Raw genomic sequence first — 18,860 nt, forward strand, 5'->3', positions numbered from 1 at the left:
TTACCTCTTATCTCTTATCTGGCAACCAGGCTGGGCAAGAGGTCAGCTCTGTGGCAATAAACTTCTATTATTGGATTAAGTACAAGCTAGATAAGTGTGGCACATTCCAGGCAACGCAAAACATCTCCATGGAGACAACCACCACCATAAAAGTTACAAAGAAATAAATCTTTCAAATATCAGTTATTTCAATGTTTTAAATTAAGCTAGTTCCTACTTTCTACTCACAGCAGTTGAGCTTTTCTTTACCCGTTGCTATGGTGATGTCATACAGATGGCAGCAGAAGAGTGATACAGAATGTGATTTAACTGTTGCCGGACTACTTATGCGTTATGCAGTATTAAAGGTGCGTTGTGTAACTTTTCTAGTGGAGGTTCCGTCACATGCTATTCTCCATAGAGATGTTATTGCTTTGTCTGGAATGTTTCACAGTATGGCATTAAACCTTTCTGTCTTCATGGAGACCAAACCTGACCAACTTACAGGTCAGATTTGTGGAGAGGTGACCCCACTTTCTAGGTATTTTTGAGCTATAAAACCTCCTGGAATTGAGTAAATGTAAGGTAGAGATGTTTAATGCTATACTGTGGAATATTCCTAGCCAGGCTGGTCCCACCTAGTGCTTCCAATCAATTTCATTTCTCTCCAGCGACTAGGTCAGGAATCGGAATACACTAGACGGTTCACAAAAACCCTGTAAGTGCGAGTTCGGGCACCAGCCAATCAGCCAAGAGCCATACATTCTGTGTTGGCAACGATTCCCGAGATCGAGGATTTAAAGCCGGAACAAAGAGAATGTTTGGTGAATTTTATCAAGAGGATTTGGGAAAAGCTTAATATACCAGTTAGCCTCGTTGGCAGCGTATTAGTACATCACGACCAAATAGCAGCGATTGGTTAAATGAAAAAAATTACCCACCTACCGTTGAGCAAATGAATTCTAACGCTGCGAGGTCAGACGGTTTTCACGAAGTGAAACTGGCTGATGAATCAGGCTAGTCAACATTCCAGGCAGAGCAATGACATATCCATAGAAAAAGCAGGTGATGGACCCCCAACCAAAAAGTTACATAATGCGCCTTTAACGCACACCAGTTGGACATTGGAATTTGTCCTCACTGTGGTATAAAGTTTATTAATGAAATATTGTTAAATGGGTTTTTAAAATTTTTATTATTTTTTTTTCCAGTCCAAGGAGGACCATCTCATGTGCCAATATAAAAACTTCCAGATTGAGCAGCTGTCCCCTAGTGGTTTCCGTCTGTATGGCACCAGCACAGAGTGCCCCACCCTCAAGGAGCTGCTGGAGCATCTGGAAGGGCAAAGTCTAAGAACAGACAATGTGCATTTCCGCCTGACCCGCTGCTGCCCCCCACAGCCAAGAGGTAGGTCTGCACACAATCACACTTTTGTTTCGAAGAACCCATATTAGGCTATTTTCTGATTTATCTTATAAAGTTGTTTCCTCATCAAAATCATAGCCGGATTTTTGTTTTGTTTCATTCACACATGTTTAACACACAAACCCTGCATATTTAGGGTGAGTTTTTCTCTCAAACAGAAAACACTAATACAGCAAGTGCTCTACTGTGTTTTTAAACTCCATACTCCTTTCCTGCTGAAATCGTTTGGCTAATTTCAGCCCTGGAATCGCCATTCTCTGCTGTACTAAAAGGTAGAAAGGAAGCTGTTAACTTAAAATTTCATTGCATCACAAGGTGGAACAGAGCATTTTGAGCTTTAGAAATAATGCAGGATTACTGAAACGCACATGAATGAAACTAAACACAACTCTGGCTATGTTTTTGATGACGTAACAACATTAAAACAAGGCACAAGAGGCAATTTTGCGTAATATAGTACCTTTAAGTACTTATTGACTGTCTGTTGATGTCTTCGGTTGTATTCAGTGTCTAATATACTCCTGAATCATAGTGCAGAGGGTTTAAATGTTTATCTGATTTATGTGTACTCCAAAGGGCTGTGCGATATGCTAAAAGAATATGTTCCTGAATGTAAACAAAACAGAATCTGAATGTGTGCCATGAAAATAGTCAAATTTCTTCCTGCTCCATTCAAATCACATGTGCTTAGTGACAAAGGATTCTCTCTAGACCTCTTGCTCTATCAGTCTATTTATTTAGACAACACTCAAGCTGCCCAAAGCGCTTTTCCAATCAAATAAACAGTATAGGAACATGCAAAACATTTAAAACAACAGACACTTGGATTCAAACAAGCCAAAAGCTGTAATGATGGGGCAGTATGTTCCAGATTCAGATTTTCCCTGATTTGCGACGGAGTGAATCTTAGTCTAACTCTTATATTATTATTATTTATTGAACCCCTCTCATTCAGTATACACCTATTTACTTGTATTTATGCCAGTGTTTGAGTTTTATCCATCAGTGTAATGGAACCCTAACCCTAACCCTAAACCCCAGAAGTGCGAGAAGAGCCATACATTCTGTGTTGGCAACCCCGCATTCCCGAGATCGAGGATTTAAAGCTGGAATAAAGGGAATGTTTGGTGAATTTTATAAAGTGGGAAGACGTTATTGCCCATCTTCCTACGGGATATGGGAAAAGCTTAATATACCAGGTAGCCCTGTTTGTGGCACATTACATAAGTCACAACCAAATAGCTGCGATTGGTTAAATAAAAAACGTACCCGCCTACCGTCGAGCGAACGAATTCTAATGCTGCGAGGTCAGAAGTGAAACCGGCTGATGAAACAGAATCCGTGTATCATTCGTTCATTCGTTTTTCAATATAAAACCAAAAATAAGAAAACGAAAAAACAACAGTTTTCTTCGTTATTTGTCTCCAAAACCAAAATGAAAAAACGGATAACGATTCGTTTTTTCAGTTTTCGATTTTGTGTTTAAATGAAGAATGGAAAAAACGGATAACGGCCGTTTCCCGTTTACGTGACTTCCGTGATTGCGATGCCGGACTTTTGCACCGCATACGAACTGAACCGGGACTGATTCAGGTCCGAGACCAGACCGAGACCAGAGCGGGACTGAGACCGGGACCAGACCGGGACCAGAGCGGGACTGAGACCGGGACCAGACCGGGACCAGACCGGGACTGAGACCGGGACCAGACCGGGACCAGAGCGGGACTGAGACCGGGACCAGACCGGGACCAGACCGGACTCCGAGCTTTCACCCCAACGAAAACAAACCGAACTAAGAGCTTTTGGTTCAGATGGACCAGGTCCGGGACCAGACCGGGACCAGAGCGCTACTGAGACCCAGTCCCGCTCTGGCCCGGTCTGGTCCCGGTCTGGTCCCTGTCTGGTCCCGGTCTCAGTCCCGCTCTGGTCTCGGTCTGGTCTCGGACCTGAATCAGTCCTGGTTCAGTCCGTATACGGTGCAAAAGTCCGGCATCGCAGTCACGGAAGTCACGTAAACGGGAAACGGCCGTTATCCGTTTTTTCCATTCTTCATTTAAACACAAAATCGAAAACTGAAAAAACGAATCGTTATCCGTTTTTTCATTTTGGTTTTGGAGACAAATAACGAAGAAAACAGTTGTTTTTTCGTTTTCTTATTTTTGGTTTTATATTGAAAAACGAATGAACGAATGATACACGGATTAAACAGGCTGCCACCACCTGCTTGTCTCCCTGGAAATGTTATTGCTTTGTCTAGAATGTTCCACAGTTCAGATCTGTGGAGAGTCACCCCTTTACAGAAGGAGTTATTTTATTTTTGAGCAGTAGAAACACCTGTAATGAATAAATGCTAGATGGAAATGTTTAATGCCATACCATGGAACATTCCAGGCAAAGCAGTAACATCTCCATGGAAACAAGCAGATAATGGACACTGCAGCAGAAAAGTTGCGTTTTGCACCTTTAAAGAAAAAGATTACTCTGTACGTTTGTCTTTTCATCTGATATTTCTGCAGCTTTTTATGACTCAAATTATAGCCATCACTCTGTATTTTAAATTTGCAGGAATCAAAAAACGTTAAATGTTATCTTTCTAAATTACTCATTATCATTTTTTATTGGCTTTCATTGTGGCTTTTGGGGCCATCTACTGTTTTGAAAGCACCTGGCGGACATTCAAATAGGTTAAAGAGTGTCCATCTGCGTCTCCGCGTTTCTTTCAGTTCATTTGTTAATAAAAGTTCAGGGATCAGGGTTGAACTAAGATTTGGTTCCACGGTACTGACAGTTTAAGGATCATAAAGATGCACTATGTAAATTCTCACATAAGAGTCCAGCACCTGGTTGTGTCCATGGAAATATGCTATGGACACAGTATGGCATTAAACTTGCTTGTTAGTAATTATAGGTTTTTAAAAAAAATAAAACTATATCTTGAAAAATATGTATTCTAGTTGAAGTGGCCCACCTCTCCATAAATCAGACCTGTAAATTGGACTTGGTGCTTGTCTCCATGGAAATAGATACGTTTAATACCGTGAAAAATTCCAGGCAAAGCAGCAACATCTCCACGGTGACCCTCCACCCAAAAAGTTGCACAGTGCACCTTTAACTGGGCCTTGTATGAAAGCCAAAGCCCTAAATGAACTTAAACTCATAAAAAAAAAAAAACCACACGCACACAAATTGATTGCTTCCAAATTGCCTCTTCACAAGCCTAGAAACATTTTAACTGTTAATCTGTTGATAATGTTTTATGTGAGGTCTGGGTGTGTGGGGAATGTTTGGAGTCCACACAGGGCTGTAAAGTCAGAGAGGTCAGGAATGCAGTGGACCAGTGCATAAACAAGCTACAGCGTCCCGGAGCTGAATACTTTTCCTCAACATCTCTGTTTCCCACCAACGAAGAGCGGAGCAGGCTGACATATTACTAGGGCAAAGCAAAATAAATTCAATAGTAGAACTGTGACTTGTCGTTAATTTATTCGCAATTGTATTTTGTCCTTTATTGTTATTTGGTCTATTCAAAAACACATGGCAAATGATAGGAGAAAAGAAGTCAATATGTGATAAAAGGATACTACATTTGAATTTTTTTAATCAATATGCACCTTATTTGTAAATATTCCTTTAGAAGCATTCAGTCACCATACTTCAGCCTTTAATTGTTTAAAGCAGACCTGTTATACAAAATCAACTGTTTAGAGCTTTTAACCCATGTTATAGCTGTTTCCCCTCATTATTTACTCACCTGAAGTTGTATTTGGAGTGATTCGTGCGTGTGTGAGCAGTCTTTAATCGCTTATTTTCAAGACGATTTTGCATCTCAATACCTGTTTTCACTACCACCAGTACATGCCCACTGCTCTCTACTTACTTTACTTACTTCGTTCTTTCATTTTATTTTCTTAATCGGTGATGCTTGTAGGATTCAGTAACGTTGTGTTGTCATTTTGGTACAAATAAAAAAAAAAAAATCTGCTAATTGCAACTATCTGTCGGTTACCTGAGCAGCCAGAACCACACGCTTTGACAAAACTTTACAAAGACGAGTGGATCTGGAGCCATATCCTATTTCCCCGATTTTTTTTTTACATGCTCCATTCACGTCAGAAACTTTTTTGCCAGTGTTTGCTAATGTGTGCATTGTGCCACCATGGTAACTCCTAAACATTCCTCCATTAGAGATACATGTAGAACACCCCCAGCCTGATGTGACTGGAAAGTATCAATTTTCCGGTTCCTCGAACAGAATGTAGAAGGGACTAGCTGGTCAGGCAAGTTTATCAGAGGTGCAGATTCTTTGTTGTGATGTCTTTTTAAACTAATATTTGTATATAAAATGTCCAAATGATAACATGATCATCCATAGATTATAGATATATATCAAACACAAACACATTATGCCTTCCTTAAAATTTCTCTCAATGACTAGTCAACTAACTGAATAAAATAACTGCTGACTACTAAAATATTGTTGTAATGACTTCTTTTTACCATCCTAAAAGCGTAAAGTACCAATAAATTCTAAGCTACTGTAGAAACCCAAACTCCTCACTTTGTTAATGCATTCATAGCATCCTAATGATTCAAAACGATGAGCTCAAAAGTACATTTCTAACTCACAAGGTGTAAAGCGGAGATAAAGCCACTGTTCACAGCTACTGCTCTGCTAACGGTGCATGAAAAAACACCTTTATTATTAGATTCAGACAGTGCAAAAATGTCTGTCCAAATGTTATGTTCACTGGAGTAAAACATATTTTACTACATACAAAATCACGTATAACCAATTCAGAACCAACCATTTCTGCTTCGACGTTTTTTTTTCTGTCATTATTGGTTCTTCTGTAGAGTCTCCATCTCTAAGACACAAAGCGTTAGCAGTAGCAGTGGGCACTATGTTTAGGTCTGTCATGATAATTACTTTATTGACTAGCAATATACCGATATATATTGGTCCGATATTTGTCCTTTTTAGCGCCTTGGCCTTAAATTTTCAGCACAAACCGATATTTTGTTTTGACGACCTGTAACACTTTAATGCAAAGAGATACCCAGCCCTTCTATAGATTTGTTATAAAAAAAAAGTACTGCGGGTGAGTTTGAAGTAAATTGAAATGACATAATTAGTGGAAAATTATCAAAATTGGCCCTACCTATCAGCTCAAAAATATCGGCAGAGATTATTGGTCATTAGTTTGACTGGATTCTAAACCAACTGTTTGATTGTTTGGTTATGTTTTGGTGATATGATAAGATTTAATCCGTAAAAGTTTGAATTATTAACTTGTATTGCTCTTTACAGATGCAAATCATGTACTAAAGTGTCTGATTTGGCTTCTTATTTATTGTAGCCCATGTTTTTTAACAATATTGTAGATTTAATGTAGAATAGTTTTTGTGGTTTCAATGTTATCATTTATTGTCTATATTTAATTCAGCACTAATATCGTAATTTGTTATTGTGACAGGCCTATCATCGGACATGAAAAAAACATTTGTAGATCTTTAATAGTGATTTATTGTTCAGTATATGAAAGCAGGAACTATATATTTTATGGTCAGTATTTATCATGGGGACTTTTTGTTACTAGTGGGGAACTTTTTGTTATTTTTCTGTTCTACAAAAAGATTTAAAGATTTCTGTTCTACAAAAATATAACCTCTATGACTCATTATAGATACAGACTAACTACTCAATCATTTATTTCTGCTGTTTATTTAGTGCAGTTCCTGTTTTTTAAATATTTTGAATCATTTTGGGGTGAATAATGTACTTAAAGAGGTAGCTTTTTTGGTGGAGGGTCTGCCTACATTTCTGTTTCCATGATGATGTAATTGCTTTGCTTGGAAAGTGTCACAGTGTGGTATTAAACTTAACTATCTCCATGGAAACAAGCAGGAGATACCACCAGACCAAGATACTGGTCAGATCTGTGCAGAGGATGGCCCGCTAACTGTAGGTGTGCATTTTGAGCAATAACTGAATGAATTATAGATGGATAAGTTTAATGCCGCACTTTGAAACATTTCAGACAAAGTAATACCATCTCCTTTGAGACAAGCAGGTGGTGGACCATCTGCCGAAAAGTTACACAATGCACCTTTAACGAAATAATTCTGTGTCATAAACTATTTTCAATATTTTTGTTTATCATCTGTATTTACTTAAAGGTGCATTGTGTAACTTTTCTTTTATGAAGATGTTATCGCTTTGTCTGAAATATTTCACAGTATGGCATTAAACCTTTCTATCTTCATTGAGACCAAACCAGACCAAGTTACAGGTCAGATCTGTGGAGAGGCAACCCCGCTCACAGTCAAAATACCTGTTTATATGGGTATTTTTGAGCCGTAGAATGACCTGCAATTGAATAAATGTAAAGTAGAGCTGTTTAATGTCATACTGTGGAACATTCCATAGAAACAAGCAGGTGACGGATCCTGCCCCAGAAAAGTTACACAATGCACCTTTAAGCCTAACTTTGTCAGCATTTTATTAGCTAAATAAATACGACTTTTGGAATAATGCTGACTATGTCCATTCAAATAGTGATTTCCTTTTGCATGCGATAACTCTTGTTGAGCCTTGTGTTTATAGCAAGTATCTGTTCAGAGTCTTTGTGAAACAGTGTCTGGAGGAAGAGAGTTGTAAATGTGGGTTTCCGGAGCCTGAGCAGAGCTGGTCTGTTTACCTCTCTCAGGGAAGCGAGGAGCTCTGAGCACGAGTGGGTGCAGCTTTCAAAATATGTTTTCATCAACACACGTTACATAATGAAGGCAGGTTTATATGTGATAGTGTTTTATACAGGTATTGTCAAGGGAAAGGGACAGTCTGCTTAGATTTAGACTTAGACTTTAAACAAGATACTCATTTGAGCTATAAAAATGACCAACACGGCACCACCTGTCCAATATTTTCTAATCTGTTATAATGTTGTTTCCTCATAACAAACACACCTGGCGTTGTGTTTCACTTCATTCACTTTCACGCACGAACCCTGCAAATTTAGCCTGAGGTCTCTCAAACAGAAACCACTATTCGACCTTGTGTGCTCCACTGTGTTTTTAAACATACACACACACTGCCATACACCTTCCCTAGAATCATCTGAAATTTCCAACCTCTAATAAACAAACGGTAGCTGTTAACTTGAAAACTATTGCAAAATTTTCAGCACAAACTGATATTTTGTTTTCGCTGACCTGCTGCATAAAGAATATGTAACATTTTAGTTCAAAGAGATGTACAGCTCGTTTATAGGTTTGTAGTAAATTTTGTAAATTTAAATGACATAAGAAATTTAAATGACAAAAGAAAATTATCAAAATTAGCCCTACATATCAGCTCTAAAATATCGGTAGAGATTATCGGTCATTGGTTTTACTGGATTCTAAACCAGCTGTTTGGTTGTTTGCTTATGTTTTGGCGATATGATAAGATCTAAGCCATAAAAGTTTGAATTAATAACTTGTATTACTCTTTACAGATGCAAATCAAGTACAAAAGTGTTTGATTTGGCTATTTATTTATTGTAGCTCATGTTTTTTTGTTTTTTTTGAACAATATTGTAGATTTAGAATAGTTTTTGTGGTTTCGTTTATAATCTAGATTTACTTCAGCAAAATATCGTAAATTTGTTATTGTGACAGGCCTAGCATCGGCCACGAAAACTAAAAATACCGCTGGAACAGAGCATTTTGAGCTACATATACTAATAAATCAGCATTACTCAAACTTGTGTGAATGAAACAAAACACAACCAGGTTTTTGATGAGGTAACATGAGTCAGTTTTGCATAACATAGAACCTTTAAGGAATATTATTATGTATCTATATATTTGGTATAGCATCAGCCTCAAACCTCCTTAATACTGTGACTACACTAGACTCCAGCCTAGACTAGTATTTTGTTTGTATTATGAATTATGACTTTATGGGGCTGTTAGCCTTTGTAATAATGCAAAACAATAGGACTTAGTGTGTGTTCCTGAGCTACTGTTTGTTTACATCTCAAAAGAGGAAGTGGGAATATAGCATGGTTATATCACAGATGAGAAGATTAGAGTGCATTGTTTTTGTTGTAAATGCAAATGGCTGTTCTATATGGCGGCGTGTTGTTTTTGTTGTAAATGCAAATGGCGCTGTGTGGTGATATGATATAATGATGTAGCTGCCTTCTCCCTGTCAGACCACAGCGTTCTAGTTCTGTCACAGCTTTAGTTTTGTGGCCAACACAAACCTGCAGGGCCCCATAGGTACATAGGTAGGTACACAATGTTCTCCCACACACAAACACACACACACACACACGCACAGAGCACATAAATACGGCAACGCAGCCTCATTCGCTATTCACAGCCACATTGACGTCACTGTTTATGTAGGGCTGAAAGATTTTGGTAAAAATACAATTGCAGTTTTGGTTAGATCTGCAGTTTATGCTTCAAAATTACAATGCGGTTCATACCTAGCTGAATTTGTGCACAATTTCAAATTCAAAGGTGCATTGTGTAACTTTTCTGGTGGAGTGTCCGTCAAATGCTTTTCTTCACGGAGAGAATAATAATAATAATAATAAATCTTTATTGATAAAGCACTTTTAAAAACAAGGTTACAAAGTGCTTTACAAGCCGCAAAGAACAATACAAAAAGCATAAAAATACAGAAGGCATACAAAAACAGACAGCGATGCAAACAATGTTATTGCTTTGTCTGGAATGTTCCACAATAGAGATTAAACCTATCTATCTCAAGGGAAACAATGACAGGCTACATTACAGGTCAGATCTGTGGAGAGGCGACCCCGTTCACATTCAGAATGCCTGTATTTTTGAGCTATAAAATGACCTATAATTGAATAACTATAAGGTAGAGTTGTTTAATGCCATATAGTGGAACATTCGAAGCAGAGCAATGACAGTTCCATAGCAACAAGGAGGTGATGGGCTCCCAACCAAAAAGTTACAAGATTTTCTACTGGTTTTATTGTTTTAGGACTAGTATCACCACATTTTAGCAGTTATACCTTTTGTTGTTTTCTTTTCATGGTCTCTGTGCAGCACTTTGGAATCTATTTTGTTTATAAAATGTGTTATGAAAATTAAGTGGAATTTAATTTAAATTTAAATTATTTGTGTAGTGCATATTTAAAATAGTCTTTAAAAAAACATAATCATTTGTGAGAAGGATGATTTATGAAGCGCTAAACTAATACAAGAAACTTACAAGAATGTCAGATGTTATTGCTCTGCTTAGAATGTTCCACAGTCTGACATTAAACAGATCTACCATTTAATTACAGGTGGGTTTATAGCTCAAAAATACCTAGAAAAGTTCTGACTGCGAGCGGGGTTGCCTCTCCACAGATCTGACCTGTAACTGGGTCTGGTTTGGTCTCCATGAAGATAGAAAGGTTTAATGCCATACTGTGAAATATTCCAGACAAAGCAATAACATCTCCATGGAGAAAAGCATTTGATGAACCCTCCACTAGAAAAGCTTCACAGTGCACCTTTAAACTACACGCTTAACTGTTTACTAAGACTAAGATATTTTGTTGTAGGCTGAAAATATTTTAATATGCTAAAAAATGTTTTAGTTGCAGCCTTTGCGGTTTGGGAATTGCAGCCTAAATTGCCATTAATTATATACGGTTTTACAACATTTAGCAACTGCTTTCAACAACACCAGATCCACTGACCCACAGGTTTGCGGTGTGATTCCAGCTCCCACAGATGAATGCTATCATTATGTCCTTGGGCAAGACACTTAACCTACCTCACCCCCACTGTCTGTGTGGTGTACGTGTGTGTTAGTGTGTGTGAATGGGTGAGTGGTTCTTGATGTAAAACACTTTGAGTGCATTAGAAGTGGAAAAGCGCATTAAGGATGTAACAATAACCGAAATATCGTGATATCATATTGTCAAAAGTCTCACAATAATATCGTGGGCCCTCACAATATGAACTTGAATTACTTACTCTTTGCTTAAAGGTGCATTGTGCAACTTTTCTTGTAGAGAGTCAATCAAATGCTTCCATGGAGATGTTATTGCTTTGTCTGGAGTGTTTCACAGTATGGCATTAAACCTTTCAATCTTCATGGAAACCAAACTAGACTAGAAGTTACAGGTCAGATCTGTGGAGAGGCAACCCTACTCACAGTCAGAATGCCTTTCTTTGGTAGATATTTTTGAGATTCAAAACCACCTGTAACTGAATAAATATAAATTAGAGATGTTTAATGTCACACTGTGAGACATTCCAGGCAGAGCAATGACATATCCGTAAAAACAAACAGACCCCCAACAAAAGTTACTTTGTCCACCTTTAAATGAATAGTTATTGTGCAGCAATAGCAACAGACAGAAGGAACTACACAGACCATGTTCCTTTGCTGCTTTTCAGTGCAGACTACATGAAGAAATAATTATAATAAATTGTAGTTCTTTGGGTTAAGTCTTGTCAAGAAATTTAATGGGGACAAAGTAGCGTATTTACAAGTTTGTTGTGCCTCCAAATATCTCAATAAATATTCCATTGTCAGATTTGGGTATCGTTAAATCCCTGATAAAAATGTGACCATAACCATAGCAAGATTGTTGTAAAATGTGGAAAAAAAGTGTAAAAATAGAAAAGTAATAATGCAATAATAAAATAAGAATAACCATAACCAAGATAATAATATTAATAATAAAAATGTTAATAAAAAATGTAAGTAATGTATGTATTGTTTCTAATTCACAGAGGTCTCTAATCTTCTGGTGATCACCAAAGACCGGGTGCAACAGAACCCACACCCTCCGGAGAGCCAGCTCAGCTTCCACCGCATCCTGAAAGACGAGCTAGAGCAGGTACAGAATCAACATTTTTTTGCATTTTTAAATTTGAATATGTGTTATCTCTTCTCCAACAAAAAGACAAAACACAAACCCATGTTTTGCCACGGCATTTGCATCTTGTTTATGCGTTCTTCATTCACACAGATGCTGATAAAAACGTCTGACCTATTCATTGATGACCACAACATTACTTTCTTATCTGTTTCTTATCTGTTTCCCAATCATTTGTCTGGAAAACGTCTGACCTATTGATGACCACAACATTACTTTCTTATCTGTTTCCCAATCATTTGTCTATATATAACAGAACCTTTGTTTTTTGTGTAATGGGGAAATTTCAACTTCAAATTCAGAGTACAAAAGCAGTAGTGGAATAACATGTACACTGAATAATCTTTAGATTCTAAATGCAATAAAATATTCAGAATAAAATGAAACAGAAAACTAAACCTACAAAACTATTTATGTTAATTTATAATTATAAAATTGTACATATTATTATATAGATACTTGGTTTCAATATTAAAGTTTATCAGCTATATTTCAATAGTAGGGATAGTACAAGATCTTGCTCACGTGACAAAAAGGATCTCATGAGATTTTTTTTTCAAGTGTTTACATTTGGATTGTATGGAAAAGGGTTACACGTTCATGAGTTATATCTCTTACAGTTCTGAAAAGCAGCACTACAATGGAAGCAAAAATATGAAATCAAATAAATTAAACAACTGGAAATTGAATTGAGAAATGTATATATTAGGAATTGTGTATTAGGAATCTTGTCTTTTCTTATTCTCTTGGACCCAATCCGTCTCATCTTTTGGAAATTGTGTCTCAACAATACATCATGCTTCAAAATTTTTAATCGTGACTGCCTTAAATTTATGTCTTCCGGGCTGCATTCACACTTGCTTCATTTCAAGAGTCATATGTCAGTCTTTGTACAGATCTAAACTACAGGGTTAACACTTTTTTTATTGTTTTGTTTTATTTCTAGGGTGACCACTTGGGCCAAGGAACCAAAACCAACATCTACTCTGGCACTCTGAAGGTGAAGAGTGATGACGATGGAGAGGGAGGGTACTTCTCACCACAGGAGATGAAGGTGGTCCTAAAGGTGCTGGGAGCTGGACACAGGGACATCTCTTTGGTAAGATTTAATAAGACTTAATAGACATAGTTGGTAAGACATGGATTTAAGGGTGCATTGTGTAACTTTTTTGGTGGAGGGTCTGTCAAAGGCTTTTCTCCACAGGGATGTTTTTGCTTTGTCTCACTTTATGTTATTAACCCTTTCTATCTTCATGGAGACCCAACCAGACCAATTTGCAGCTCAGATATGTGGAGAGGCGACCCCACGCTTACAGTCAGAATGCCTGTTTTTTTAAGCATTGTTAAGCTATAAAACCAACTGTAATTGAATAAATGTAAGGTAGAGCTGTTCAGTGCCCTACTGTGGAACATTCCATACAGAGTAATGACATTTCCATAGAAACAAATCATCAAGTAATCAAGTATCCCGGAGTCTTATCGCGGTTATGACTTACCTAACCAGCCAGAATCACATGCTTTGACAGAACTTCACAAAGATGAGTGGATCTGGAGCCGTATAGTAGCTCCCTGATTTCAGAGGGCATGATTGACAGGCGGATTAACCAAACAGAGAAACGCGTGCTTTGTTTGCGTCAAAAACATGGCTGCTTACAAGGGGTGTATCAATATCCAAGTCTCACGATACAATATCGTCACAGTATGAACCTCACGGTACGATATTTATTGCAATATCATGGGAAAGCACTCGATACGGTGGGGAGGCTCACAATGTAACTGTATCCAAATTTCTCTGTATGATATTTTCACGATATACATCTCACGGTACGATATTTATTGCGATACTTTATGGAAGCTAACAAAACTCTGAATATGCTACTTTTTCCTCTTAAAATGCATTGACAAGACTTATTTTAAAGAACTAAGACTTAAAAGTGGTCAGAACTGTTATTCTTCTTGTAGTCTACACTGAAATGGAGCAAAGGATCATGGTCTATGTAGTCTCTGTCTTTTTTTTAGCTATTGCTGCACCATAACTCTTAATTTAAACAAAGAGACTTGTAATTCGATATATTGTGATGGTCCACGATATTATTGTGAGAACTTTGACGATACAATGTAATGATATTTCGGTTAGTGTTACATCCCTACTGCTTCTCCAAAAAAAGGAGAAAAAAATACAAACAAGACTGAGCATGGATTCTATCAGAATCAACAATAGAGGCACCAAACAATTACTTATCTCAAGTAAAAGAAGTTTTATGTTTTGTTCTGACTATTAAGAGAATTTTCACTAGGAGAAGTCTTCCAAAGGATCATCTCAAATCTGGATGGAGGTTTTTCATGCTCTTTGGTCTGGTTCAAGTCCCTTCTGGATTTGAAAAGAATGTAGGAGGTTATGACAGTAATCTAGATATGACGTTTACATGTCCCCAGAGAAACCAGGATGCTCGTATCTCTGTAAACATGAGGAGTCACAGTATCATAAATATTTAAAGTGATAACTATGGAAACTGTGGCATAGATATGGCAAGGAGCTTCACATGTTGGCAGCTCTGTGAATTTTATGTTTTTAACAACAAAGAAAGAAGATACACATAAAAATATAAGATCGTGAAACACTGTCTCAGCTTCAGTAAAAGGTGTTATTAACAGTTTAAAAATACTCAAGACCAACACAGACAGCCACAAAGGTTAGCCAGGCTTTATTTTGTTTCTAATTAAGTATTACTTAAAAAGTCCTGGTAGACGTTTGAGTCCAATTCCATTATTAATTCCAAAGACATGTCCTGCTGATTGATTAGTCGACTAAAAGGGGGCCTGGCAAAAGTTTGTCAAACTATACCTCTGTGTTTCTGACCCAAACTGTACTCACAAGACTTCAACAATAACAACTGCACAGGAGTTCATGCAAAAATAACTATTAATGCAGAAAAAAGTACAAGGAAACAATGTATTTATATAAAGACAGATTAAACTTGTTTATTGTGAGTTTACCTTTAACTTAATGTAATCAATTTGTTTGGCTCTAGGTTTAAGATAAGAATTGTTATTTCAAACTTTTATTATTATGCAGTGTCACTAAAGAAGGATATTAGTAAATATTTTTTGTAGGGCTTGGCGATATGGCAAATAAAACAAAACCTAAATTGGGACTTTGCTGTGATGTAGCGGCACAATGCACACATTAGCAAATACTGTCAAAAATTTTTAAGATCGAGATTTTAAAATATACAAAATGGATTTAAACAACACATTTTCAGGAGCCTGTGATGAATACAAGTGTTAGTTGCACTGTTTAGGTGTTTGATGTTCAACAAAAGTGGTGAGAGTGACTAACTGAAAAACTGTTGGTTAAGGCTAGTTCACTTGTATTTCTAATTTATGTGTGGGAGACTTGTGTAACAGCACAAATCAAGTCACCAGTTGACTCTCCACCACTAAATCAGCTCTTTCTGGTCACGTAGTGTTAAAACAAAGCTCAGATTAATGTCTAACTTGAGTAACACAGTTCCAGACAGAGCAGTGCCTACAGTTAGCATCACACCCCAGGGAACATTGATGACCCTACCTGCAAAGTAGTATCAAAGAAATTACAATTTAAAATTGTATGTATTTTCCTTAAAACTAGTAAAAACAACAACAATAAAGCAGTCTGTTGAATCCTCCAAAGTCTAAACAGCATCATTAATTGCACATTATTACCGTATTTTCCGGACTATTGAGCGCACCTGAATATAAGCCGCATCAACGAAATTTTAACAAAATTTTTAATGAAATTGTACATATATAGGCCGCACCTGAATATAAGCTGCAGGTGTTCACGTCTTCAAGAACGTTTTCAAGGGCCACCTGCTTTTATCGCCTCAAAGCTTGTGTCATCTTTTTGCATTGAGTCAGTTCATTATGCTGCCATCGCCAAAATCTCACCATCGACTCACTGATGCCGAGCTCACGTGCAGCAGCTCTGTTTCCTTGTTCGACAGCCACATCAATCACCTTTAACTTAAAAGCTGTATCATCTGCATTTCTTCATGTTTTCCATGAAGAGGGTATGTGTATGAAGCACAAAATAACTGTTCAAAACTTCCTCAGTGCATCACCCCAGTCTCTCCCCACGCTCTACTGCGCATGTCTCCTGTAAGAGACTGTCCTGAAAGTCCTATCTGGTGTCATGTCAGTGTCTTGGAGGATTTTAGCAGATTTCAGACTCTCTTGGGGGCGGGACTAGTTCTATCAATCAGGTATGAGTGGATGTCCAGCTACTGAAGTTTGAGACATTTCTTCTCGTCATTTATGCATACGGGTAAGATGTATCCCCCTCACATGTTAATTTAGCATCATAACTTATTTTATCACACGGCGATAAACTATTTGAGTGCGCTGACAATGTCACTATCTAGTGTAGCACAGACAGTGGCGTTTTCTGCATGCAGGCTGTGCATATCTGCTGTGTTGCCAAATCATAGATCGTATATATGAAAGGACAATGTGTCAAACAATGTCCTAAACAAAGAATCCGTTCATATATTAACCGCATATTTTTATTAGCTGCAGGGTTCAAAGTGTGAGAAAAAAGTAGCGGCTTATAGTCTGGAATTTACGTTAATTAGGGCTATAGTAGTTGACTAAAGAAACTCTTGTCTAAAGTCAACTAAAACGGGCTGATGGGGCGTGGCAAAAGTTCTTTGTGTCTAACCCCATATTGCACTCTCAAGACTACTACTGCATCGGAGTTCATGCAAAAACAACCATTTATGCTGTAAAATTATACAATGAAGCAGTTTTATTTACAGTATTTACCGTTATATAAAGACAGATAAAAACTTGTGAGTCATGAAGAAAGAACACAAAATCTTCAGATAACTCACTCCATGCCTTCTCTGTTCTGCTGTTGTCCCATATAAATATTTGAATAAAAATATTATTCGATTAATACAAATTTTGGAAACAATTAGTCAGCTAAAGAAATCGACCAGTATGCATTTGTTTCATTGGCAACACCGATATTGATTGTTTAGAATTCAGAGGAACTGATGGCCGATGACTTCTGCCGATATTTCTGGACGATATGTAGAGATGATTTAGGTACTTTTTCAAAAATTTTTGAAAAACTAAATCCAATGACGCCAGAAAAAGTAAATTCCACATGAGGAAAAGTATATTTAAAAGGCCTTTATTGAAATGGCCATAGTCAACATGTTTCAGCCATACACGGACGTCTTCAGGGCTTAGTTACAAAAAACGTTGTACAAACTCACCCACAACCTTTTTTTATGACTACTGCAGTTTAGTCACATTTTTGCAGTTCCCTCTTTGGACTAAAATGTTTTAATAAATGTTATGCATATATTTTTCACACGTATTTGGGCAGCTGGTTGGGCCTAACAAAATATCAGGGATAGTCCATCACCTGCTTGTTTCTACAGATATGTCATTGTTCTGCCCAGAATGTTCCACAGTATGACATTAAACATCTCTACCTTACATTTATTCAATTACAGGTGGTTTTATAGCTCCAAAAAACGCAGCAAATACCAGGCATTCTGACCGTGATACTGTGAAACATTCCAGACAAAGCAATATGGAGAAATGCAGCTGATGGAAAGGTTACACAATGCACCTTTAAGGCCTATATCTGATACGTTAAAAGGGTAAATATCGGCCAACTGATAAATCGGTCTATTTCTGTAAATGACTAAAGGTGTACAGCCCTAGAATTCACTTTACTCTTATTATAGGTTTGTAGATTTGATTGATTCATTACTGAATTGTGTCCATATTTGTTTTTCAGGCTTTCTTCGAAACAGCCAGTATGATGCGACAAGTCTCACATAAACACATTGTGCTCCTCTACGGCGTCTGTGTCCGCAACCAGGAGAGTGAGTGGTTTTTGACATCTTCTCTTCTATTTTTACTGTAGAATTTTTTTTTTAAATGTCCATGGCGTGACCTTTTTCAAAAGTCTATTATTAAAAAGTGCCTAAATAAAAATACAACAGTAGGTACCAAATGGAAACTGCTGATTTAGTCAGATGTCAGTTGGCTAAGGTCATTTAAGTGTTTTAGTCCTGTGAGTAATCCAACCTGAAATAGTTACTGTCTCTCTAGATTGCCATCTGTTTTAAAATAAGGAAGTAAAGATAACTTAGATAAATTATTGTTTAGATTAAGCAATATAACCTGAACTCTTTTGACATTTTCAGTGACTTTTTTACATTTTAATTGGTCATTTCAAAAGGTTAAAGATCCTCTACTTGATTTTTGATGATGTATTTGAATGTCTTGCCCAAGACCTTGAGGTCAAAATAAGTTTAATGAGATGCACACTCTCTGCATTTAACTAGACATTTTCTAGTAATCAGGAAGTGTGAAGCATGCTAGTTCCTGTTGGCTTTACTGTTAATTAGGATGCTCTGTCAGAATGCATAAGGTAAATGAGGAATAACCTTGAACTGCTGCAACCATTTAAAATTAACTAGTTGTGTTTTTCAAGTTTTTGAGACGGTAAAAATTAATGTTTTTTTATTTTAAAACATTATTATAACTTTCTTTGTT

The 18,860-nt window shown here is 37.2% G+C and overlaps 1 protein-coding gene across 1 annotated transcript in view; it reads left to right on the forward strand.

Moving 5' to 3' along the window:
* Positions 1 to 18,860, forward strand: part of jak1 (Janus kinase 1) — a 67,752-nt gene that overhangs the window by 23,554 nt on the left and 25,338 nt on the right. Inside the window, exons 11-14 of the mRNA XM_055164700.1 lie at positions 1,191 to 1,386; positions 12,157 to 12,263; positions 13,249 to 13,401; positions 18,097 to 18,184. Of these exons, the coding sequence (XP_055020675.1) occupies positions 1,191 to 1,386; positions 12,157 to 12,263; positions 13,249 to 13,401; positions 18,097 to 18,184 (544 nt within the window). The remainder of the gene's footprint in view (positions 1 to 1,190; positions 1,387 to 12,156; positions 12,264 to 13,248; positions 13,402 to 18,096; positions 18,185 to 18,860) is intronic.

This window comes from Boleophthalmus pectinirostris, unplaced genomic scaffold (assembly GCF_026225935.1).
Source record: "Boleophthalmus pectinirostris isolate CB_2022bp ecotype Guang Dong unplaced genomic scaffold, ASM2622593v1 HiC_scaffold_7, whole genome shotgun sequence".
In the NCBI taxonomy this organism is placed as follows: Eukaryota; Metazoa; Chordata; class Actinopteri; order Gobiiformes; family Gobiidae; genus Boleophthalmus; species Boleophthalmus pectinirostris.